Source organism: Leguminivora glycinivorella, chromosome 23, assembly GCF_023078275.1.
Source record: "Leguminivora glycinivorella isolate SPB_JAAS2020 chromosome 23, LegGlyc_1.1, whole genome shotgun sequence".
Classification (NCBI taxonomy): Eukaryota; Metazoa; Arthropoda; class Insecta; order Lepidoptera; family Tortricidae; genus Leguminivora; species Leguminivora glycinivorella.
In genome coordinates this window covers 5570386-5587417 of record NC_062993.1, presented here as the reverse complement: position 1 = coordinate 5587417, position 17032 = coordinate 5570386, and the positions used below count along the sequence as shown (strand labels likewise).

At 35.0% G+C, this 17032-nt stretch overlaps 1 protein-coding gene across 1 annotated transcript in view; it reads left to right on the top strand.

The window, feature by feature from the left end:
- LOC125238198 (ABC transporter G family member 20-like) overlaps window positions 1-17032 on the top strand; it is a 159500-nt gene that overhangs the window by 125726 nt on the left and 16742 nt on the right. Inside the window, exons 12-14 of the mRNA XM_048145470.1 lie at window positions 8251-8428; window positions 11040-11155; window positions 16475-16548. Of these exons, the coding sequence (XP_048001427.1) occupies window positions 8251-8428; window positions 11040-11155; window positions 16475-16548 (368 nt within the window). The remainder of the gene's footprint in view (window positions 1-8250; window positions 8429-11039; window positions 11156-16474; window positions 16549-17032) is intronic.

Below are 17032 nucleotides of genomic sequence, written 5' to 3'. Positions count from 1 at the left end.
TCGACGAGCACATCTGTCAGCGGATTACAAGTTCTCCATTCTACCAGTGTATCGAGAGGCCTTGAGGACCCTTCTACATGGACATGCGAGTCTACATGGATGTTCCTGGGTGCTCCAGCCTGCGTCACGTTATCGTCCTCTTGGGCCGCATACAAAATACATCAGGCCAAGGTGCTCCCCGTCGGCATCTAGCCAAGGCGCCGTGACTAGGACGTGTAAATGCAAAATGGAGTATTACCGAAAACAATACAAACGGTGCGTTGGTTCTGAATTGATATTTCTCTTAATCATGATTGATTGATTTCATATTTTGTGTAAAATTTGACATACTCCCCTAGGTCGTCATACTGAGCATAATCTAAGCCTGGATCGTGCTGTAAACGGTAATTTATTATTTATTTAATTAAGAGAAGTAATTTAATATTGATGTCCCATTTATGGTATGATTATAATTTATAATTAAATATCGAAATGATGATCACTCTAGGGTGTAAAGGTAATGCCCATATTCTTAACCATCTTATTACATTGTGCAGTATTTATAGGTTTCACGTTTTATTTTAATCGGAACTATCAAACTAAACTAATAAAATAAAATAAATAAATAGATATTATGGTACACTTTTACAGATTAGTCCTGCTAGGTCGAAGGATTGTCTTGTGGGAACTCAGACAATGACTTATATATATAAAATATAAATACTTACATACATAGAAAATATCCCTGACTCAGGAACAAATATTTAGATATGTTATAAACACAATTATATTTCTATTTCCGGTTCACGAGCGGTTGCGGGTGCGAGCCTGATGCCATCGGCGACATGCAGAGCTTTACTACGGCGCTACGATGGGCCTCCTCTGCCACGACGGGCGTCAGACGCAAGCTTCTTTACAACGAGCTACGCGTGAGCCACTCCGTCTTCATCGTCATGAACCGTGAGATCTTCGGACAGCGGCCGTCAACCCTGACGCTATAGTCTATGTGGCGACCTAGATGATTTACTTACTTGCGTAGAATGTAACTATACCGCGTGTTCCGAGATTTTAGGCGGGGTAGTTTTGACGTTAGGTACGTTTTATTTACTTAAATGATTAGATTGATTGCGGCATATTTGTTTAAGATTAAGACACGTGTTAAGCATATTTGTATATTTCCATTATTGCGGTTCAGCCACACACGTATTTATTAATGATAATTATTGATTTACATGTCTAGTCATTGACTGTGAAAGTAGACGTTTCTCATGACAAATGAAGTTATTCCTGACTCTATTATTGATATTGCGAGACCCTTTGATTATCTGGTAAAGCCATCTGTTTGATAATTAATAATATTTGACACCTACTTAATGATCATGATAACGTATTCATTTTAGATGTAAGATGTTAGGTACCATATAGTTATGTAGGCGTTTATCCAATATATTTCGTATCCAAGTTCTAATATAGCAATTCACATTTATTTCACTATAAGAACAATATTCAAATACACACGAGTACATACATAGCTTCAAGCTATCCATATATCTATATTTCGCACACGTTAATTCAGCTTTGGCTGGTTGCGAATCATGAATCATTTGCAGTGCATTACAATGACATTGCTAAGGTGTAATGTTATATTTATTATTAACGCATCATTCATTAAACAGATTGGCATAGATATTTATGGTCTTACGTAAAATTCAATTTCGAGTCAGCATGATTCGCAAACAGCTATTATGCTATGAAATTCAGGAGTCATGAAATGCTATTGTGGGTGTGATATTCGATCATTCGAATTTTATACGTACCCAATTCACGTGTCATATTGAATCGTCATTTGACTGAGACTATATTTAATACATATTTAATATAATTTTAGTACGCCCGATACGTCCATTCGAAAAGTATATTATATTTATTTACTAACTAATTTGTAGTTGTTGAAACCGGTCACAGTGGCTTTATTAAACACGTGGCTGTTTTAACAATGAGGTATTTTAGTCGTTATTGGAATTGTCCTTAAGTTGATTTATTCCAGCAATGACAAGGTTTTGAGATTACCCATATTTAATTATTTGAATGTCGCTAAGCAACGGTTTTCATCCACGTTGATGGAATACGTCATGTGTTTTATTATAGGGCCCGTCCTAGATGTTTAATAAATGGTCACCCCTTTGGTCTGTCCTCACAGGTATATCCTGTGTATGTGTGTGTTATTAGGGGTGTCAAGTACATTGTTTGTGTAAATTTAATATTCATACAAAACGTATACATGGCGCTCCCCTCTAGGGACATGTTCCCGCTGAGGGACATGCTACGAGTGTCAGTATTGCTGCTCATCGGGATGTGGCGAGATCCGTATTAATGACGGCTATGTCTTTCCAGATCCTTCTGAGACGTTTATTGTCCTCACAGGACGAGAAGTTTGGGTATTTCATTTGCTGGTATAAGCTAGCTTGTATTGGAGTCAATGTAATACTCAAATGATTGGTGGTCTGTTTATCTTAAATTTTATTAGACAACTAAACGACATTGAGGATTGCTTCGGTATGACTCGGTGTTGGGGACAACCAACCGTGTTTTATTTAGTATGATTCAATATGGAATTAAACCGTATTTTACACACTTAGCTTTTCTTATTTTAATGGGTAAAGGTAACAGATTCTTATTCAACTGGCATAATTTAAACAGTTATATTGCGCGATGTTACAGTTGATAACATAATGAAATGGCTGATCTCATGATATCAAGGGCAACGCTTATATTATTGTCTTGTTTATGATCGTTCATGGGTGCTCATGTCACATACTTATTTACTTATTTGGTCCCAGTTTCAGTACTCGATAGTCTGAACCTTGCGTGAAATATTCCATGTAGGCGACGGGTCTACGGTATTGCAGACGGTGCGGGTCCAAGTGACTATAATACCATACGTATGGATACTTTCACGTAGGGACTTGCGGCTCCGACATATTAACAGCACCCATAGTAACGATATATGCATGATAATTTTATGAGATCTCAAGGTTTGCTTAAAGTTGACTGCAACCAGCTATTTTATATAACGATATAAGTTTATTTTAATATAGTCGTGATAAGCCAGATTTATCCATCGATTTTATGGATTTTATGACATATTTGTGTTATTGATACTTCAATCAAAATAAACACTAATCTATTTTATATATTAGCTGAAGAATATTTCAGTGCAATATATTTTAGAAGTATATAAATCTGAGTCCATCTGGTTTTAATTAAGTTATACTTTCATTCGCGTAATGTTTCAATGATACCATAATGAAATGGCTGATCTCATGATATCAAGGGCAACGCTTATATCATTGTCTTGTTTATGAACGTTCATGGGCACTCATGTCATATATCATACTTTTATGTCCCGGTTTCAGTACTTGATAGTCTGAACCTTGCGTGAAGTATTCCATGTAGGCGACGGGTCTACGGTATTGCAGACGGTGCGAGTCAGAGTGACTATAATACCATGCGTATGGATACGTTCACGCTAGGGACTTGCGGCTAGACATATTCGTAATGCCCATGAACGACTTATGCATGATAATTTTATGAGATTTCAAAGCTTGCCTTAACGTTGACTGCAACCAGCTATTTTATTTTAAGATATAAATATTCGTTGGCCTAATCGTGATGAGCCAGATTTATTCGTCGATCGTATCGACATTATAACATACTTATATGTTATTCAACTTCAAACTCAACAATGCTAACATATTTTATGTATTATCTGCATAATTTTACCTAATTTAATTGAATTATTTCCCAGTTGGTCTTCCCAGGTTAATCATTTAATATCTTCATGGTTTTCTTATCATAATATCTCCCACAATAGCATTTTATAAGATTTTAGTTTCGTTGATTATGCCATATAGTTAGGAGTATAGAATTATACATTTGTCTGTAATTAATAATTAATTAAGTCACCTCTAGGATACGTATAATGCTTGTTAGAACATATCACTGTTTATATCGCTAGCATGTCTCACACCTCAGGAGCTTTGGTTACTAGTTGCCATAACGTAGTCCATATTACCCTAGATGATTTTGCCATATATTGTTTGTGTATTTTAATATGCTTTACTTCTTTATCCGTAACATATTTTATTATGCTTGTGTACAGGTTAAACTTGGGCAGTCAGGTTTTTGTTTCCGTCTACTTTTCCTGACGTAGGGACTTGGCCCTAGTAATGAAGGCGGTGTATTCAAATAGGTCCTAATCAGACTAAATTGAATACAGAGTTATAGTAATTATTTTCTGACAAAAATATAAATGATTATAGATACAATAAATCGAAATGTTTTAGTATCCAATCTTTTGTTCATTTTATACTCCATCCTCGTAGCTTTCACCCTCGTAGCTTATATACCTAATTAATATAATTTTAACTTTGAATTAATGGTAAGTATTAAAGGTTGAGTAGAGTCAATAATTTTATTGAAGTAGCTTTCTATTAGTTCTTTGAGCTTACCCTGGGTAAGACGTTACAATTTACGGTAGGGAAAGTTCAAAGGAACATATGTTAGTGTTTTGTGCTAGGCTAGTACCTACCGTCTGTTGTTAAACATGCCTAGCGAAATCAGTTCTTGAAAACATACCCCTAGTCAAGAAGCAGTCTTTTGTTTTGACGCAACGTTCTGTTCTGACCAAAGATGTTTTGAAATGGATGTGTTTTGTGAACCAATAGAAACACGCTCACAACAGCAAATCAAATCCACTGTTCTAAAAAACACATCGCTCGTAACAAATCATTGGTCGAAACGGAACATTAATGTGTCCCAGGAATGTGCCACTATGCATTAACAAAGGCGAGGTTACGACATTTTTTGCAATATACGGGTCATTAGTTTCCTGACGTTATTGTTCTTTCGCCTATTTCTTTCGTTCTTTTGTTCATTCAGATATAAGATAAAGAATATTAAAGCGATTCGGATACCGTTGACCTATAAAAAGGGTTTCTTGAAATCTATTTTCACCACAACTAGTAACTTAAAGCTCTTTTGATTGTTCAAAAATCGATCAGGAATTTGTATTGCATTCAATTCTGATACAAATTTTGAGTTAATTTGTTGTTACTTTTGGATTGAAATCCCTGTAAAGCTTAAGATTCCATTTTTCGAACCACATGCTACGCTCAAGGTTCTTTTTTAGAATACTTGCTTGGATTTTAAACGATAGCACGTGTGAATAAGAAAAGAACTTGATCCTTGCAGAACAAAAACAATGTTTATAGGTATGGCACTGGTCCCACGGCGAGCTAGTAAAGCGATGAGCTATCGGCTATTTATGCGACACAAGATAGTCGTTGCCGTGTAAACAAAAGAAAGAGATGTATTATAGCTGAGCGATGAGCTATAAAATAGTCAATAGCTCAGCTATAATACATCTGTCACTTTTATTTACACGGGAGCGACTATCTTTTGTCGCACAAATAGCCGATAGCTCATAGTTTGCTAGCTCGCCGTGGGACCAGTGCCTATAGGTATTCCTAAAATCTATGAATACTTTAAGAGCACCTAACAAAAATCAACAGAAAGTCTCTTTAAGAGAGGTCTCTAAGAATAACAGAACTTAAAATCACAAGAAAAATATCTTCATTGCGCGATTGAAAAATTCCGGTTGCATTCTTTATCTTTATTTATCTTTAGATATTATGTCTAAGGCGTCTGCTTCCGCTTTATGGAATTTTCTCCGTAGCTTTGATTTCACTTCATTGTTTTCCTCTAAATATGAAGAATTTGTTACACGGCAAGAATTTCTAATTTATAATATAGCCAAAGAATTTATTTTATGCATTTTCAAGTATAATACCAAAGTTTTGATGATTTTGGACCGAATTTACTCTTTTTGATACTCGTAATGTTTTTCTGCTAAGCTAAAAGCAAAACCACATATTATGTATTACCTATCATGACAAAAATCTTTAAAGATTAACCCCCTTATTCATAAACGTATTTTGAAGGGTGTCCTGCCGTTTCGCCAAAAAACGTTTCGTTAAATTTCATTTCCCAATAATCATATAGTAATAGTTTCATTTCCCAAAGTATTGTTTGGCAAAGATATGTTTCGCAATGATTTTGTTTGGTCAAATTATCATTTGGCACAATTTTACTTAGTCAAATTTTATTTAGACAAAACTTTATTTCCCAAACGTTTTTAATGGCAAAACTTACATCCCAAAAACATGTTTGGTCAAAATTTAACATCGCAAATTTCGAAAATATTAGGCATTTGCATTTTCATTTCTACGGAATTAATTTAATTTACCGAAGATTTTTTGCCAAATTTAACTTAAAATTGTTAAATGATAATTTCAGTTTTATTCCCAAGGCATTCAGTTGGGCACGAAAAGTTTGCTCAACTTTATTTTTGTCAAATTAATATTACTGGACAAAATTATTTTGTCAGCTATTTTTTGTCAAAAAATGTTTCTACAAATTACACCATTCAAAACCACGTTTGACAATAAATATTACAAAGCAAAAATGTAATGTAATAACTTTATTAGTATTGTAACAGAAAACTCGTGTGTGACAGGGTCAGTTTAGGTGCGACGACGAGCGAAGCGAGGAGGAGCGTGTTAGGTTGACAGTGAGCAAACCGGAAATGGGTTTTTAAAGTAATAAAAAATTAATAGAACATAATGGTCTTGAAAACATAAGGTTAAGGGATAAGAGGAAAAAAAGTACGACATACACATTATTTCACACAAATCTTGGACACAAAGTATAAAATCATCAACAAACAAATTTCTAGTGCGCCATTTAATTACAATATATTGGGAAATGGAAATTTTGCCTAACAATACCTTTGACTAAATAATATTTGGTAAAATGAAATTTGACCAAGTAAATATTTTGGGAAACAAATACTTGCCCAAAAAAGTTTTGCTAAATGTCAATTTGCGATAAGTTGTTTTGCCAAACGTTTATTTGGGAAATGATAATTTGGGAATAATAGTTTGGGATGTGAAACTTTGGGAAACGTTTTTTGGCGAATCGTCAGTAAACCATTTTGAAGTTATCAAGCCGATAAAGTTCGTTTGTCCTTTTCTATCACACCAATACGTTGGAAAGGGACAAACGAACTTTATCGGCCTGATAACTTTAGAGTACGTTTATTTACTTTCTTTCTTTCTGATTGAGTTGATAAATCGCTTACCTACGACTGAAAATCGTGTTTTTAGGGTTACGTATCTCAAAATTGCGGGTCACAACTGGATGAGACTAGGACCGGGATACATGGCGTAGTAGAAGAGAGGCCTATGCTCAGCAGTGGGCGATAAAGGGCTCACATGATGTTGATGATGATCTCAAAATGGAAAAAAAGAATCCATAGGCACTGTTCTCACCAAAAGCTAGTAAGCTATGAGCGATGGGAGATAAAAATGAACAAAAGATAGCCAATGCCGTGTAAATAAAAGAGAGAGAGAGAGCGTTTTGTAGTTCATAGCTCGGCGACAAACTGCGAGTATGGGCATTTTCAGAATTTGGGACCCCCCCAATTAGCGTATGTTGTTAACAAAAATAAACTCACTGTCAGTTTTGTGACGATAATTAAGCATGCAATTTCTGTAAAAATATTGTTTTTGTGTTAATTACATGAACTTTGAGCGATAATCTACATTCAGAATGTGAAAAAAGTAAATTTTTTGACAGATCGTATGCTTAATTGTCGGCACAATTTTGTTCGTTATTATAGCCGATAGCTCATAGCTTATTTGCTTTTGGACCAGTGCCTTAATAGGATTACTCGTGCGTCGGTTCGACAATCTGTCACAGCCAATTTTTAAGATCTTCAAATTGTCTCAATGCGCATTATTAGTTACTTTTGAAAAGAAAAATATAGAAATTCATTATACGCGATTTAATCCGTTTCCATAGTTTTATTTTATGAGTAACTATCGCGATAACCGAAGACAATATTAAGAAAAATATGAACTGAAATAGATACCATACACTAAAGAAAAAGCGATCAAGCCCACTGGTGGCGAAGCCGGGAATCGAACCCGGGTCTCCAGATATCGCTATAATATGTTTATAATTTATATGTAGTAGTGTTACTACTTAAAAAAACAATTCAAAAAATATTTAATAAAATAATTTGATTTGTTCCCTACATCGAAGAAAAATATAGCCATCGATAAAAGCTTCTAACATTTTTTTATCAAAACTTTGAAAAAATGCACTTAGGTTTTCAATGGCTCCACCTAACTTTACTTCTATTTTCAGATCTACTACCCAACAAAGGAAGCTGTGATGGACGCAGCCTACCACGGCAAGTGCCGGGTGGCTCTGATTTTCCAAGCCAACTTCTCGACCAGTCTGATGGATCGGCTCCGAGACCCGAGACACGCTACGGAACTCGACCTTTACAACTCCGATATTGAAGTGCATTTGGATGATACAGGTAATTTAAACTCGCACGACGTTGAAATAAATTTTGAAAAAAAAAAAAAAATTCAACATAGTGGACTGATTTTCATCAAATATGGCTAAAAATACTCCTGACGAAAAAAAACAAAATCTAAATCGGTTCATACATAGACAGACAGATAGACAGATGGACAGACAGACATACAGAAAGGCAGACAGACACGTCAAACTTACATATTACTACCATTAGAACTCCGATATTGAAGTGCATTTGGATGATACAGGTATTTTAATCTATAATTTTGAAGAAATCGCATAGTCTTGTCCGAGACAACGGAGACAATGCCGTCTTCGAAACATTAGGTAGTTTTAGGATGTGATTAGATATCCGAAGGCCAAACACTCCAAACAGTATAGATAGGAGCCCCGCGTAGCGGGGCTTCGTCGAACTAGACATACTTCGAAAAGGAACGAAACTCTTGGATCGCAATTCGCAACTGGTTTCGTAAGGACAAACATTTCTAGGTAGCTGGTGCCGCCCAAAGGGGGAAATTGGTAGAAAATTTACCTTTTCTTTAAGAACGAAATAATTACCTAAGGGTCCAAGAATGCAATTTAAATAAATTAAAAACCAGAAGTACGTGTTGACCGAATGATATTGTCCAAGAAGAAATTACATGTTTGTAACCATGGAAACCATAGATAAATTAATGTTGCTAGTCTTATACGAATACAAGATTCATTCTGTAACACTGCTCATCATAAATTTCGACTGCTTGGTGGTGTATATGCGATTGTTAATATATGTCCAAAAGCTGATTGGCATCTTTCAAGAAAGGACCATGCGCATTTTATGTCGATATTTGGGCCATGAGCGAACACAAATGAAAGTTATGTACATGATTAAGATTCTTCATAGCAAACAAGGATATGCCAGAGCTATACTAAAAATCGGTCCTTTAGAGAGAAAACAGTTTTACCTATGGACACTTCTTCTGTGCCCATATTATGACCTGGTTTTTGGGATATGCCAACTTTTACTAAAACATTTGCACTCCGTCTACTAAGCATGACAATATATTTCCTGTTCTAGAAACAAGTATCAATTTCATTTAGTACCTATCTATTTAGAAAACGTGAAGAAACTTCATATTATCAAGCAGATTTTATGGTACTATTTAATTGTACCATAACTAAGTCAAAAATACTGATTTTAAGGACAATGTCTTATAGCGGCATGCATAACTTGATAATATCTACAAAGTTAGTTGTCAAAGCGGACCCCAGGCTCCCATGAGCCGTGGCAAATGCCGGGATAACGCAAGGAGGATGATGATGACTATAGGTGTCATCTCTGTTCGCTCGTGGCCAAAAATGCCCATCTTCCTTTAATAAGATTTCTAATCGTAATGTCGTGTTTGTACAAAATTTACAAGAATTTGTTTTTGTGAGTAATGAAGTAAATTCTTATTATAATTTAGTTATACGAGTGTTGATTTTGTTTTTAAATGAGTTCATAAAACTGAATAGAAAAATGTAAATTCGACTAAAATAGATATTTCAATTCGGTAAATATTTTCGTCGAAATTATTTTGAACTTTCATTAGTCTCTTGTTATAAGACACGTCTTCTACGAAAACAAGGTACAGTCGACACCAAGGAGTGTTTATACACCGTGTTTTTTGTTTTCCGTTAAATTCGACACGCAGTTAGGTTCATCATCAGGAACCACCATCACTACTTATTATCACTTTTATTTAAATTCGAAAATATAATTTTTTTTCGTTTCCATACATAATAAATGAAATAATTAGTGTGATAGGACCTTAATCAGAACTTTAAAGTCATTGTCAATTGTGTTTGACAGCACATGTCAAACCAAATAACATTAGGAAGTGGTAAGGGATGCCACACACGTGCAGTTCAGTAATTAAATTATTTGTATTAATAAATAATCCGATAATCGTAAGAGTAACGAGACTAGTTACTTAGAGAAAAATATTGTATTTGAACTAAAGAATCTTCCCTTAAAGTTAACGGAATTCAATAAAAACAGGGTGTATTTTATCCACCTTATTCATAAACGTTAACTAAAGTTATCAAGCCGATAAAGTTCGTTTGTCCCTTTCTATCACACCAATACGTCGGAAAGGGATAAATTAACTTTATCGGCTTGATAACTTTAGTAAACGTTTATGAATAAGGGGGTTATGTCTTTTGTAGAAATAAAAATAAACTATGGGTGTGTTAGCTTACTATACCTACAAAGTCTAATATACTCTAGCTATCTCTATAATGTGGAAAGTAAAACAATATTCGTATTTAACAAAACTGTACCTTTTAATTAATAAAAGGAATACCTAATGTGTACAATTATATGTTCCGAAATGCACATCTCATCAGTTCATTTTTAACCCCCGACGCAAAAACGACGGGGTGTTATAAGTTTGACGTGTCTGTCTGTCTGTGTGTCTGTGTGTGTGTCTGTCTGTGCCACCGTAGCTTCCGAACGGATGAACCGATTTAGATTTAGTTCTTTTGTTTGAAAGCTGAGTTAGTCGGAAGTGTTCTTAGCCATATTTCATGAAAATCGGTCCACTATGTCGTGGTCAGGGGTTTTTTCAAAATTTTAATGTTGTCTTCAGATAAGCAAGTGCAGTGGATGTTGGCACGTGATATCCAGTTGGCATTCGCCGATGCCACCCAGAACCTGGCCAAGACCTGCCAGCTACCGACTAGGCTACTCTCCATTCCTGTCTACGTAAGTATTTACACAGAATATACCTCTTTAATAATAAATATCTGGGCGACCGAGCTTCGCTCGGTTCTGTTTCATATCCTTGACCTGTGTCGCCATCTAGTTCAAAAATAAATAGACCTTCAATCGAGCGAAAGAATTCTCAGTCTTAACAACACAACTACTCTACACGAGATGGCGCGCGTTTCGCCACAAAAGCTCAAATAGTGTATTTTTCTATTCGTGTTAGCCTTGACCTGTGTCGCAATCTAGTCTTTGCAATAAATAGTACTTACATCGACCGAAAGAATTCTGTCTTAACAGTACAACTACTGCACACGAGATGGCGCGCGAAGAAAAACGCATGAAAACTCGGAAAATTCGCGTTTTCCGGGACCTAAAGATAAGTTAGATCGATTTTTCACCCCCGAAAACCCCCACATAACAAATTTCAGCGAAATCGTTAGAGCGGTTTTCGAGATCGTCGGTATATATAAATAAATAAATAAATATACAAGAATTGCTCGTTTAAAAGTATAAGATTCATAATTCATTTATTGCATTTGTAATCATGTGTTACACAAAGTCTTACGATAGGCTATTTACAGCAAAAGATCACATGAACCCTGTTAGTATACAGTGATATACTTACTTAACTATGACTAAAGCTATAATTATTTACATAAAATGGATTTTTAAATAACATGCAACATTACACGGGCATTTAGCGGCAAAAAATATTTTACTACTTACTTACTAGGTACTAATACTTACTTGGCTGGCGCGATAACCCAAAAGGAGTTTTGGCCTCCAACACAAGAGCACGCCATTATTAAAATCAATATTTCGGAATTGATAAAATTTATTGGTATAAATTTTAATTCACATAGACATTCTCATTTTTAGGTTTTACTTAATTAATACTAATAATTCTTCATTAATGGAATTAAATGTCAACAATAAAATAACTAAATTTAAATGCAATAATAAAAAGTCTAATTGTATGAAATAATAAATTAGATCAATTGGATTATTAAAATTATAAATTTACTGATTACATATTATTTAATACTTTGTTTTGTCCTTTAATACCAGCGGGTAAAAACGCATTTTATCCACTAGTGGGTAAAGTAATTTGACCTTGAATAAAGTAAAATTAACTGCTTTAAAATTGATAAAAGTAGGTGAATCTAGTAATAATGATGATTTACCACCTGTAGAACTACAGGAAGCAGTGATAAACGCATTTTCCCCTCACTAGCTCGGAAACACGTGTTTTGTCCTTTAATACCAGCGGGTAAAAACGCATTTTATCCACTAGTGGGTAAAGTAATTTGACCTTGAATAAAGTCAAATTAACTGCTTTCAAATTTATAAAAGTAGGTGAATCCAGTAATAAAGATGATTAAAATATTATATATTATTTTAGACGGACAGACACGACAAACGTATAACACCCCGTGGTTTTTGCGTCGGGGGTTAAAAAGTATGAACTCTCAAAAACAATGAGTGAAACGAAATGTGAAGGCCAGACACATTTCCCCCTCTGACACACTTACCCGTATTATTGGCCTTACCTAGAACCGTCCTAGAATGTTCATGCATCGGTGTTTGCACCACAATTGTATTAGCAAGCCTAGGGATTCTGAATTGACAAAGGATTTCTGCAGATAGTCCTGCAATATTGCACTATCAGTATATGCAGTACGTAGCTACCATCCATTTTAAGGGCATTTTCAGAATTTGCGACCCCCCAATTAGCGAAAGTTGTTAACAAAAATTAACTCACTGTCAGTTTTGTGACGATAATTAATCATGAAATTTCAATAAAAATATTATTTCTGTGTTAATTACATAAACTTTAAGCAATAAACTACATTCAGAATGTGAAAAACCTAAATTTTTAGACAGATTTTATGCTTAATTATCGACACAAAACTGACAGCGAGTTCATTTTTGTTAACAACTTTTGCTAATTGGGGGGGACCCAAATTCTGAAAATGCCCTTAATTGTTAATAAAGTAAATTGAATACCCCTCGCAAACTTTCAGATTTAAAAAGTTGGTTCGATTTAAATAGTACCTACATTACGATACAAGTGCTGAAAAGAGGAAGTTCGAAACGAGTGGCGATAAGTTTTTCATCGCCACGAGTTACGAATTGCCTCTTCGCACGTGTATTGAACGCTGTTTTTCGTGTTTTCAGTACAACATATAATAACCTTTTGAAGTTTCAACATGACAAAATAGTGGGCTAGTAGGTAGTCTACACTCAGTTCAGGCTTCCTTGTCCAATCATGTAAACAAACACTGCTGGAAAACATTATCTTAATTTTCTCTGGAATTACACATTAACCATCACTTAAAATGTTATTATACACTTAAATAAACTCACAAAGTATTGAAATATCTGTGCTCATCACACAAATAAATGTCCTTACCGGGATTCGAACCCCAGGACCGCGGCTCAGCAAATTTCTGACATTTAAGAAATTTGCTGAACCCCAGGACCGCGGCTCAGCAAATTTCTCACATTTAAGAAATTTGCTGAGCCGCGGTCCTGGGGTTCGAATCCCGGTAAGGACATTTATTTGTGTGATGAGCACAGATATTGAAATAGATGCTAGCTTCCTTTTTAACCACTGACGCAAAAACAACGGGGTATTATAAGTTTGACGTGTCTGTCTGTCTGTTTGTCTGTATGTCTGTCTGTCTGTCTGTCTGTCTGTCTGTATGTGTGTTTGTCTGTCTGTGGCATCGTAGCTCCTGAACGGATGAACCGATTTCGATTTAGTTTTTTTTTGTTTGAAAGCTGAGTTAGTCGGGAGTATACTTAGCCGTGTTTCATAAACATCGGTCCACTATGCCGCGGTCGGGGTTTTTTTTAAATTTTAATAACGGGGTGTTATAAGTTTGACGTGTCTGTCTATGTGTCTGTCTGTGGCATCGTGGCTTCCGATCGGATGAACCGATATAGATTTAGTATTTTTTGTTTGAAAGCTGAATTAGTCGGGAGTGTTCTTAGGCCATGTTTCATGAAAATCGGTCCATTATGTCGGATTTTTTTCATAATTTGAATTTTGTGGTTAGGTTATTGTTTTTCAAGTATAAGCCCTTATTAATGGAAAGTCGCAAATAGTACCTACGTGTCATGTATAAATAAATAAGATGGCAAACAAAGGACGAGTATTGATATTGGCTATTTTTTGTGACTGAAACGGAGTGGCATATAAATAATATAACCCTTTATTTGTTAAGGCAATCGTTCACTATATCTTGGAAGTATATTATATCGTTATTTAAACGAATATTGTTATTTTACAAAAATCTTTTCTCTTGCTTCAGTGTATGTGTGTGGGGCATATTACCCATAATGGTGAAATTAATAATAGGTATTTTCAAATTGAAACATTTTCAATTGAACATTCTTATTTTTTTTTGCAAGGTTTGATCTTTAATTCTTCATGTTTTTTTTTTTTAAATTGTAACAGATTTTTTTCTGATTAACTATGCAGTTACTCTGCCGAAATAAAAATCTACATTTTACAGTTTAACATTTGTCGATTTTTTCCGTTAGCATTTATTTATTTTCCCAATTTTTAATCCAAAACAAAATAATTTCTACAAACAGATTTCCGTAAGCGTAGCAGTAAGTTTTTTACAAAATTACATATTTTATCAAATTATAATACATAGGCACATCTAGGCTTAACACATAAATAGCATACGTCGAAAATACTTGTACCTTTCAGAAAGCTATAACTCAAACTATACTAGACATCCCGCACACTTGTTTACCACATCGGGCCTAATTTATTGCCTGAAAAAGGTAAAGCAATTACCTGGGACTTAGGGATCCCACATTTATTACATCGTATACTATCAGAAATATCTGAGCGGCTAGGCAGCAAAATATCTCAAAACGCTTCGAAAATAGTCGCGTGTTTACATAATTGTGAACAGCTTGACTGTTCCGATATATTTGGTGATGAATTTACTTTTGCTACTTATATAACTTTATTAACTGATGCTTATTACTAGCTATTAGTTGTGGATTGATTGGTTCTCTAGATATTGGGATATTTTTCAAGGGTTGTACTTATTAATATTAAAATTGATGTTTTAGATAGAGAAATATTTTAGCTGTCAAGATTTGGAAAGAATTTTGAAGTAATCATGATTAAATACTGGGTTATTTTTAGTAATTTGGTCCATCATTTTAGTAATTGGTAAGGGGGTTAAAAACATTGGTAAATGGGGGAGAAAATTATATCCTTACGGAACCTATAACAATACACCAATTTATTTGAAATTGTCGGCACTAAGATGTAACCTTAAAACTTAACTTCATTTTTTATTAGGGTTCCGTAGTCAATTAGGAATCCTTATAGTTTCGCCATGTCTGTCCGTCCGTCCGCGGATAATCTCAGTGACCGTTAGCACTAGGAAGCTGAAATTTGGTACCAAATTATAGTTCACGCTATTTGACGCGTGATTGTCGCTAGATGTCACTTAACTATGCCTATACAAATAACCCGCATTTACTGATGTATGTAGTTACAACTCTTCCTTTACTTATTTCTCTGTGACCGTATTGACCTTACCTATATTGTGAACTTAAAACTTTTTTCCACTCCCGTGTAATTCATCATTTACCGTGTCGTGCATAGATCGTTAAAACCCTACATAAAAGATGCCCGCCCCCGGCCGGCGCCCCGCGTACCCGCGCATACGATATAGCTCTTAAAGCATTGTTAGATAGCCTTTAAGGGATATAGCGGGCCGCGGGGCGCCGGCGGGGGCGGGCGGCGGCGCGGGGGAGTGCGAGCGTCAGGGTGAGTGCAGAAACATTGCAGAGGACAAGTCAAAATACTCAAGTAATCAAGTAATTTATTTGCTTTCATGTAGTACATTGGGTCTTATACAGTAAAAGTTTCATACATGAGCCCCGTAAGGGCAATTTCAAAAGTAACTTATACTAACTTAAACTAAAATTTTTGTTTTATTAACCACTATAACATGATTAAATTATAGTTGATCATTTATTCTTTCACAAGTATGTTTTAGTTACTAGTGTTTTTTTAATTTATTTACATATATTAAATTTTACTTCTTTTTTAATACTTATAGGAAACAGTGCGAATTTCACGAAAGTTATTCTAGAAAACTATTCAAAAGTAAGTGCATGGTCGTAGATAAAAAAATACTCGTGGCGTCTTAATAACAATTTTCGGCTTCGCCTCAAATTGTTACCCACGCCACTCGTCTTTTTTGACCTCCTTTAAACGCCTGTTGCATAAAATACTATTAAGTTTCTAGTATCTAAATGCTACTTTATTTTCAGATTCACGAACCACCGGTGTACGGAATCTCTGCGCCAGAAATGACTGACTTCGCCGGACCTGGAGTTATTTTAACGTAAGTTTAAATAGAACCTTGACCTTTAAAACTCTAGACAAAATAAAACGGGGGTTAACGAGAAAATAATAGGTATATGTATGACGATACAAGTGCGGAAAAGTGGAAGTTCTAAACGAGTGGCGATGACATTAACCACGACTGAAGGGAGTGATTTAAAATATTTAAATCGTCAATTTTGTGTGTTTTAAAAAAGGGAGTGTTTTTTCAACTTTTGTTCCTGAGTTCCTGTTTTCTATGTATATAACTATGTATGTATCTATATAAGTAAGTGTATCATCGCCTAGCACCTTTAGTACAAACTTTGTTTATTTTGGGGCTAGGTTAATCTGTGTAAGGTGTCTCCCAATATTTTTTTTTTTTTTTTTTTCAGTTATAAAAATTAACATCCAACTATTAAGGGCCAGAAGTTGCAACAACCACATTTGACAGACACATCATTTATTTAAAGTCTGTAATTAAAACTATCGAACTAAAAACTAAA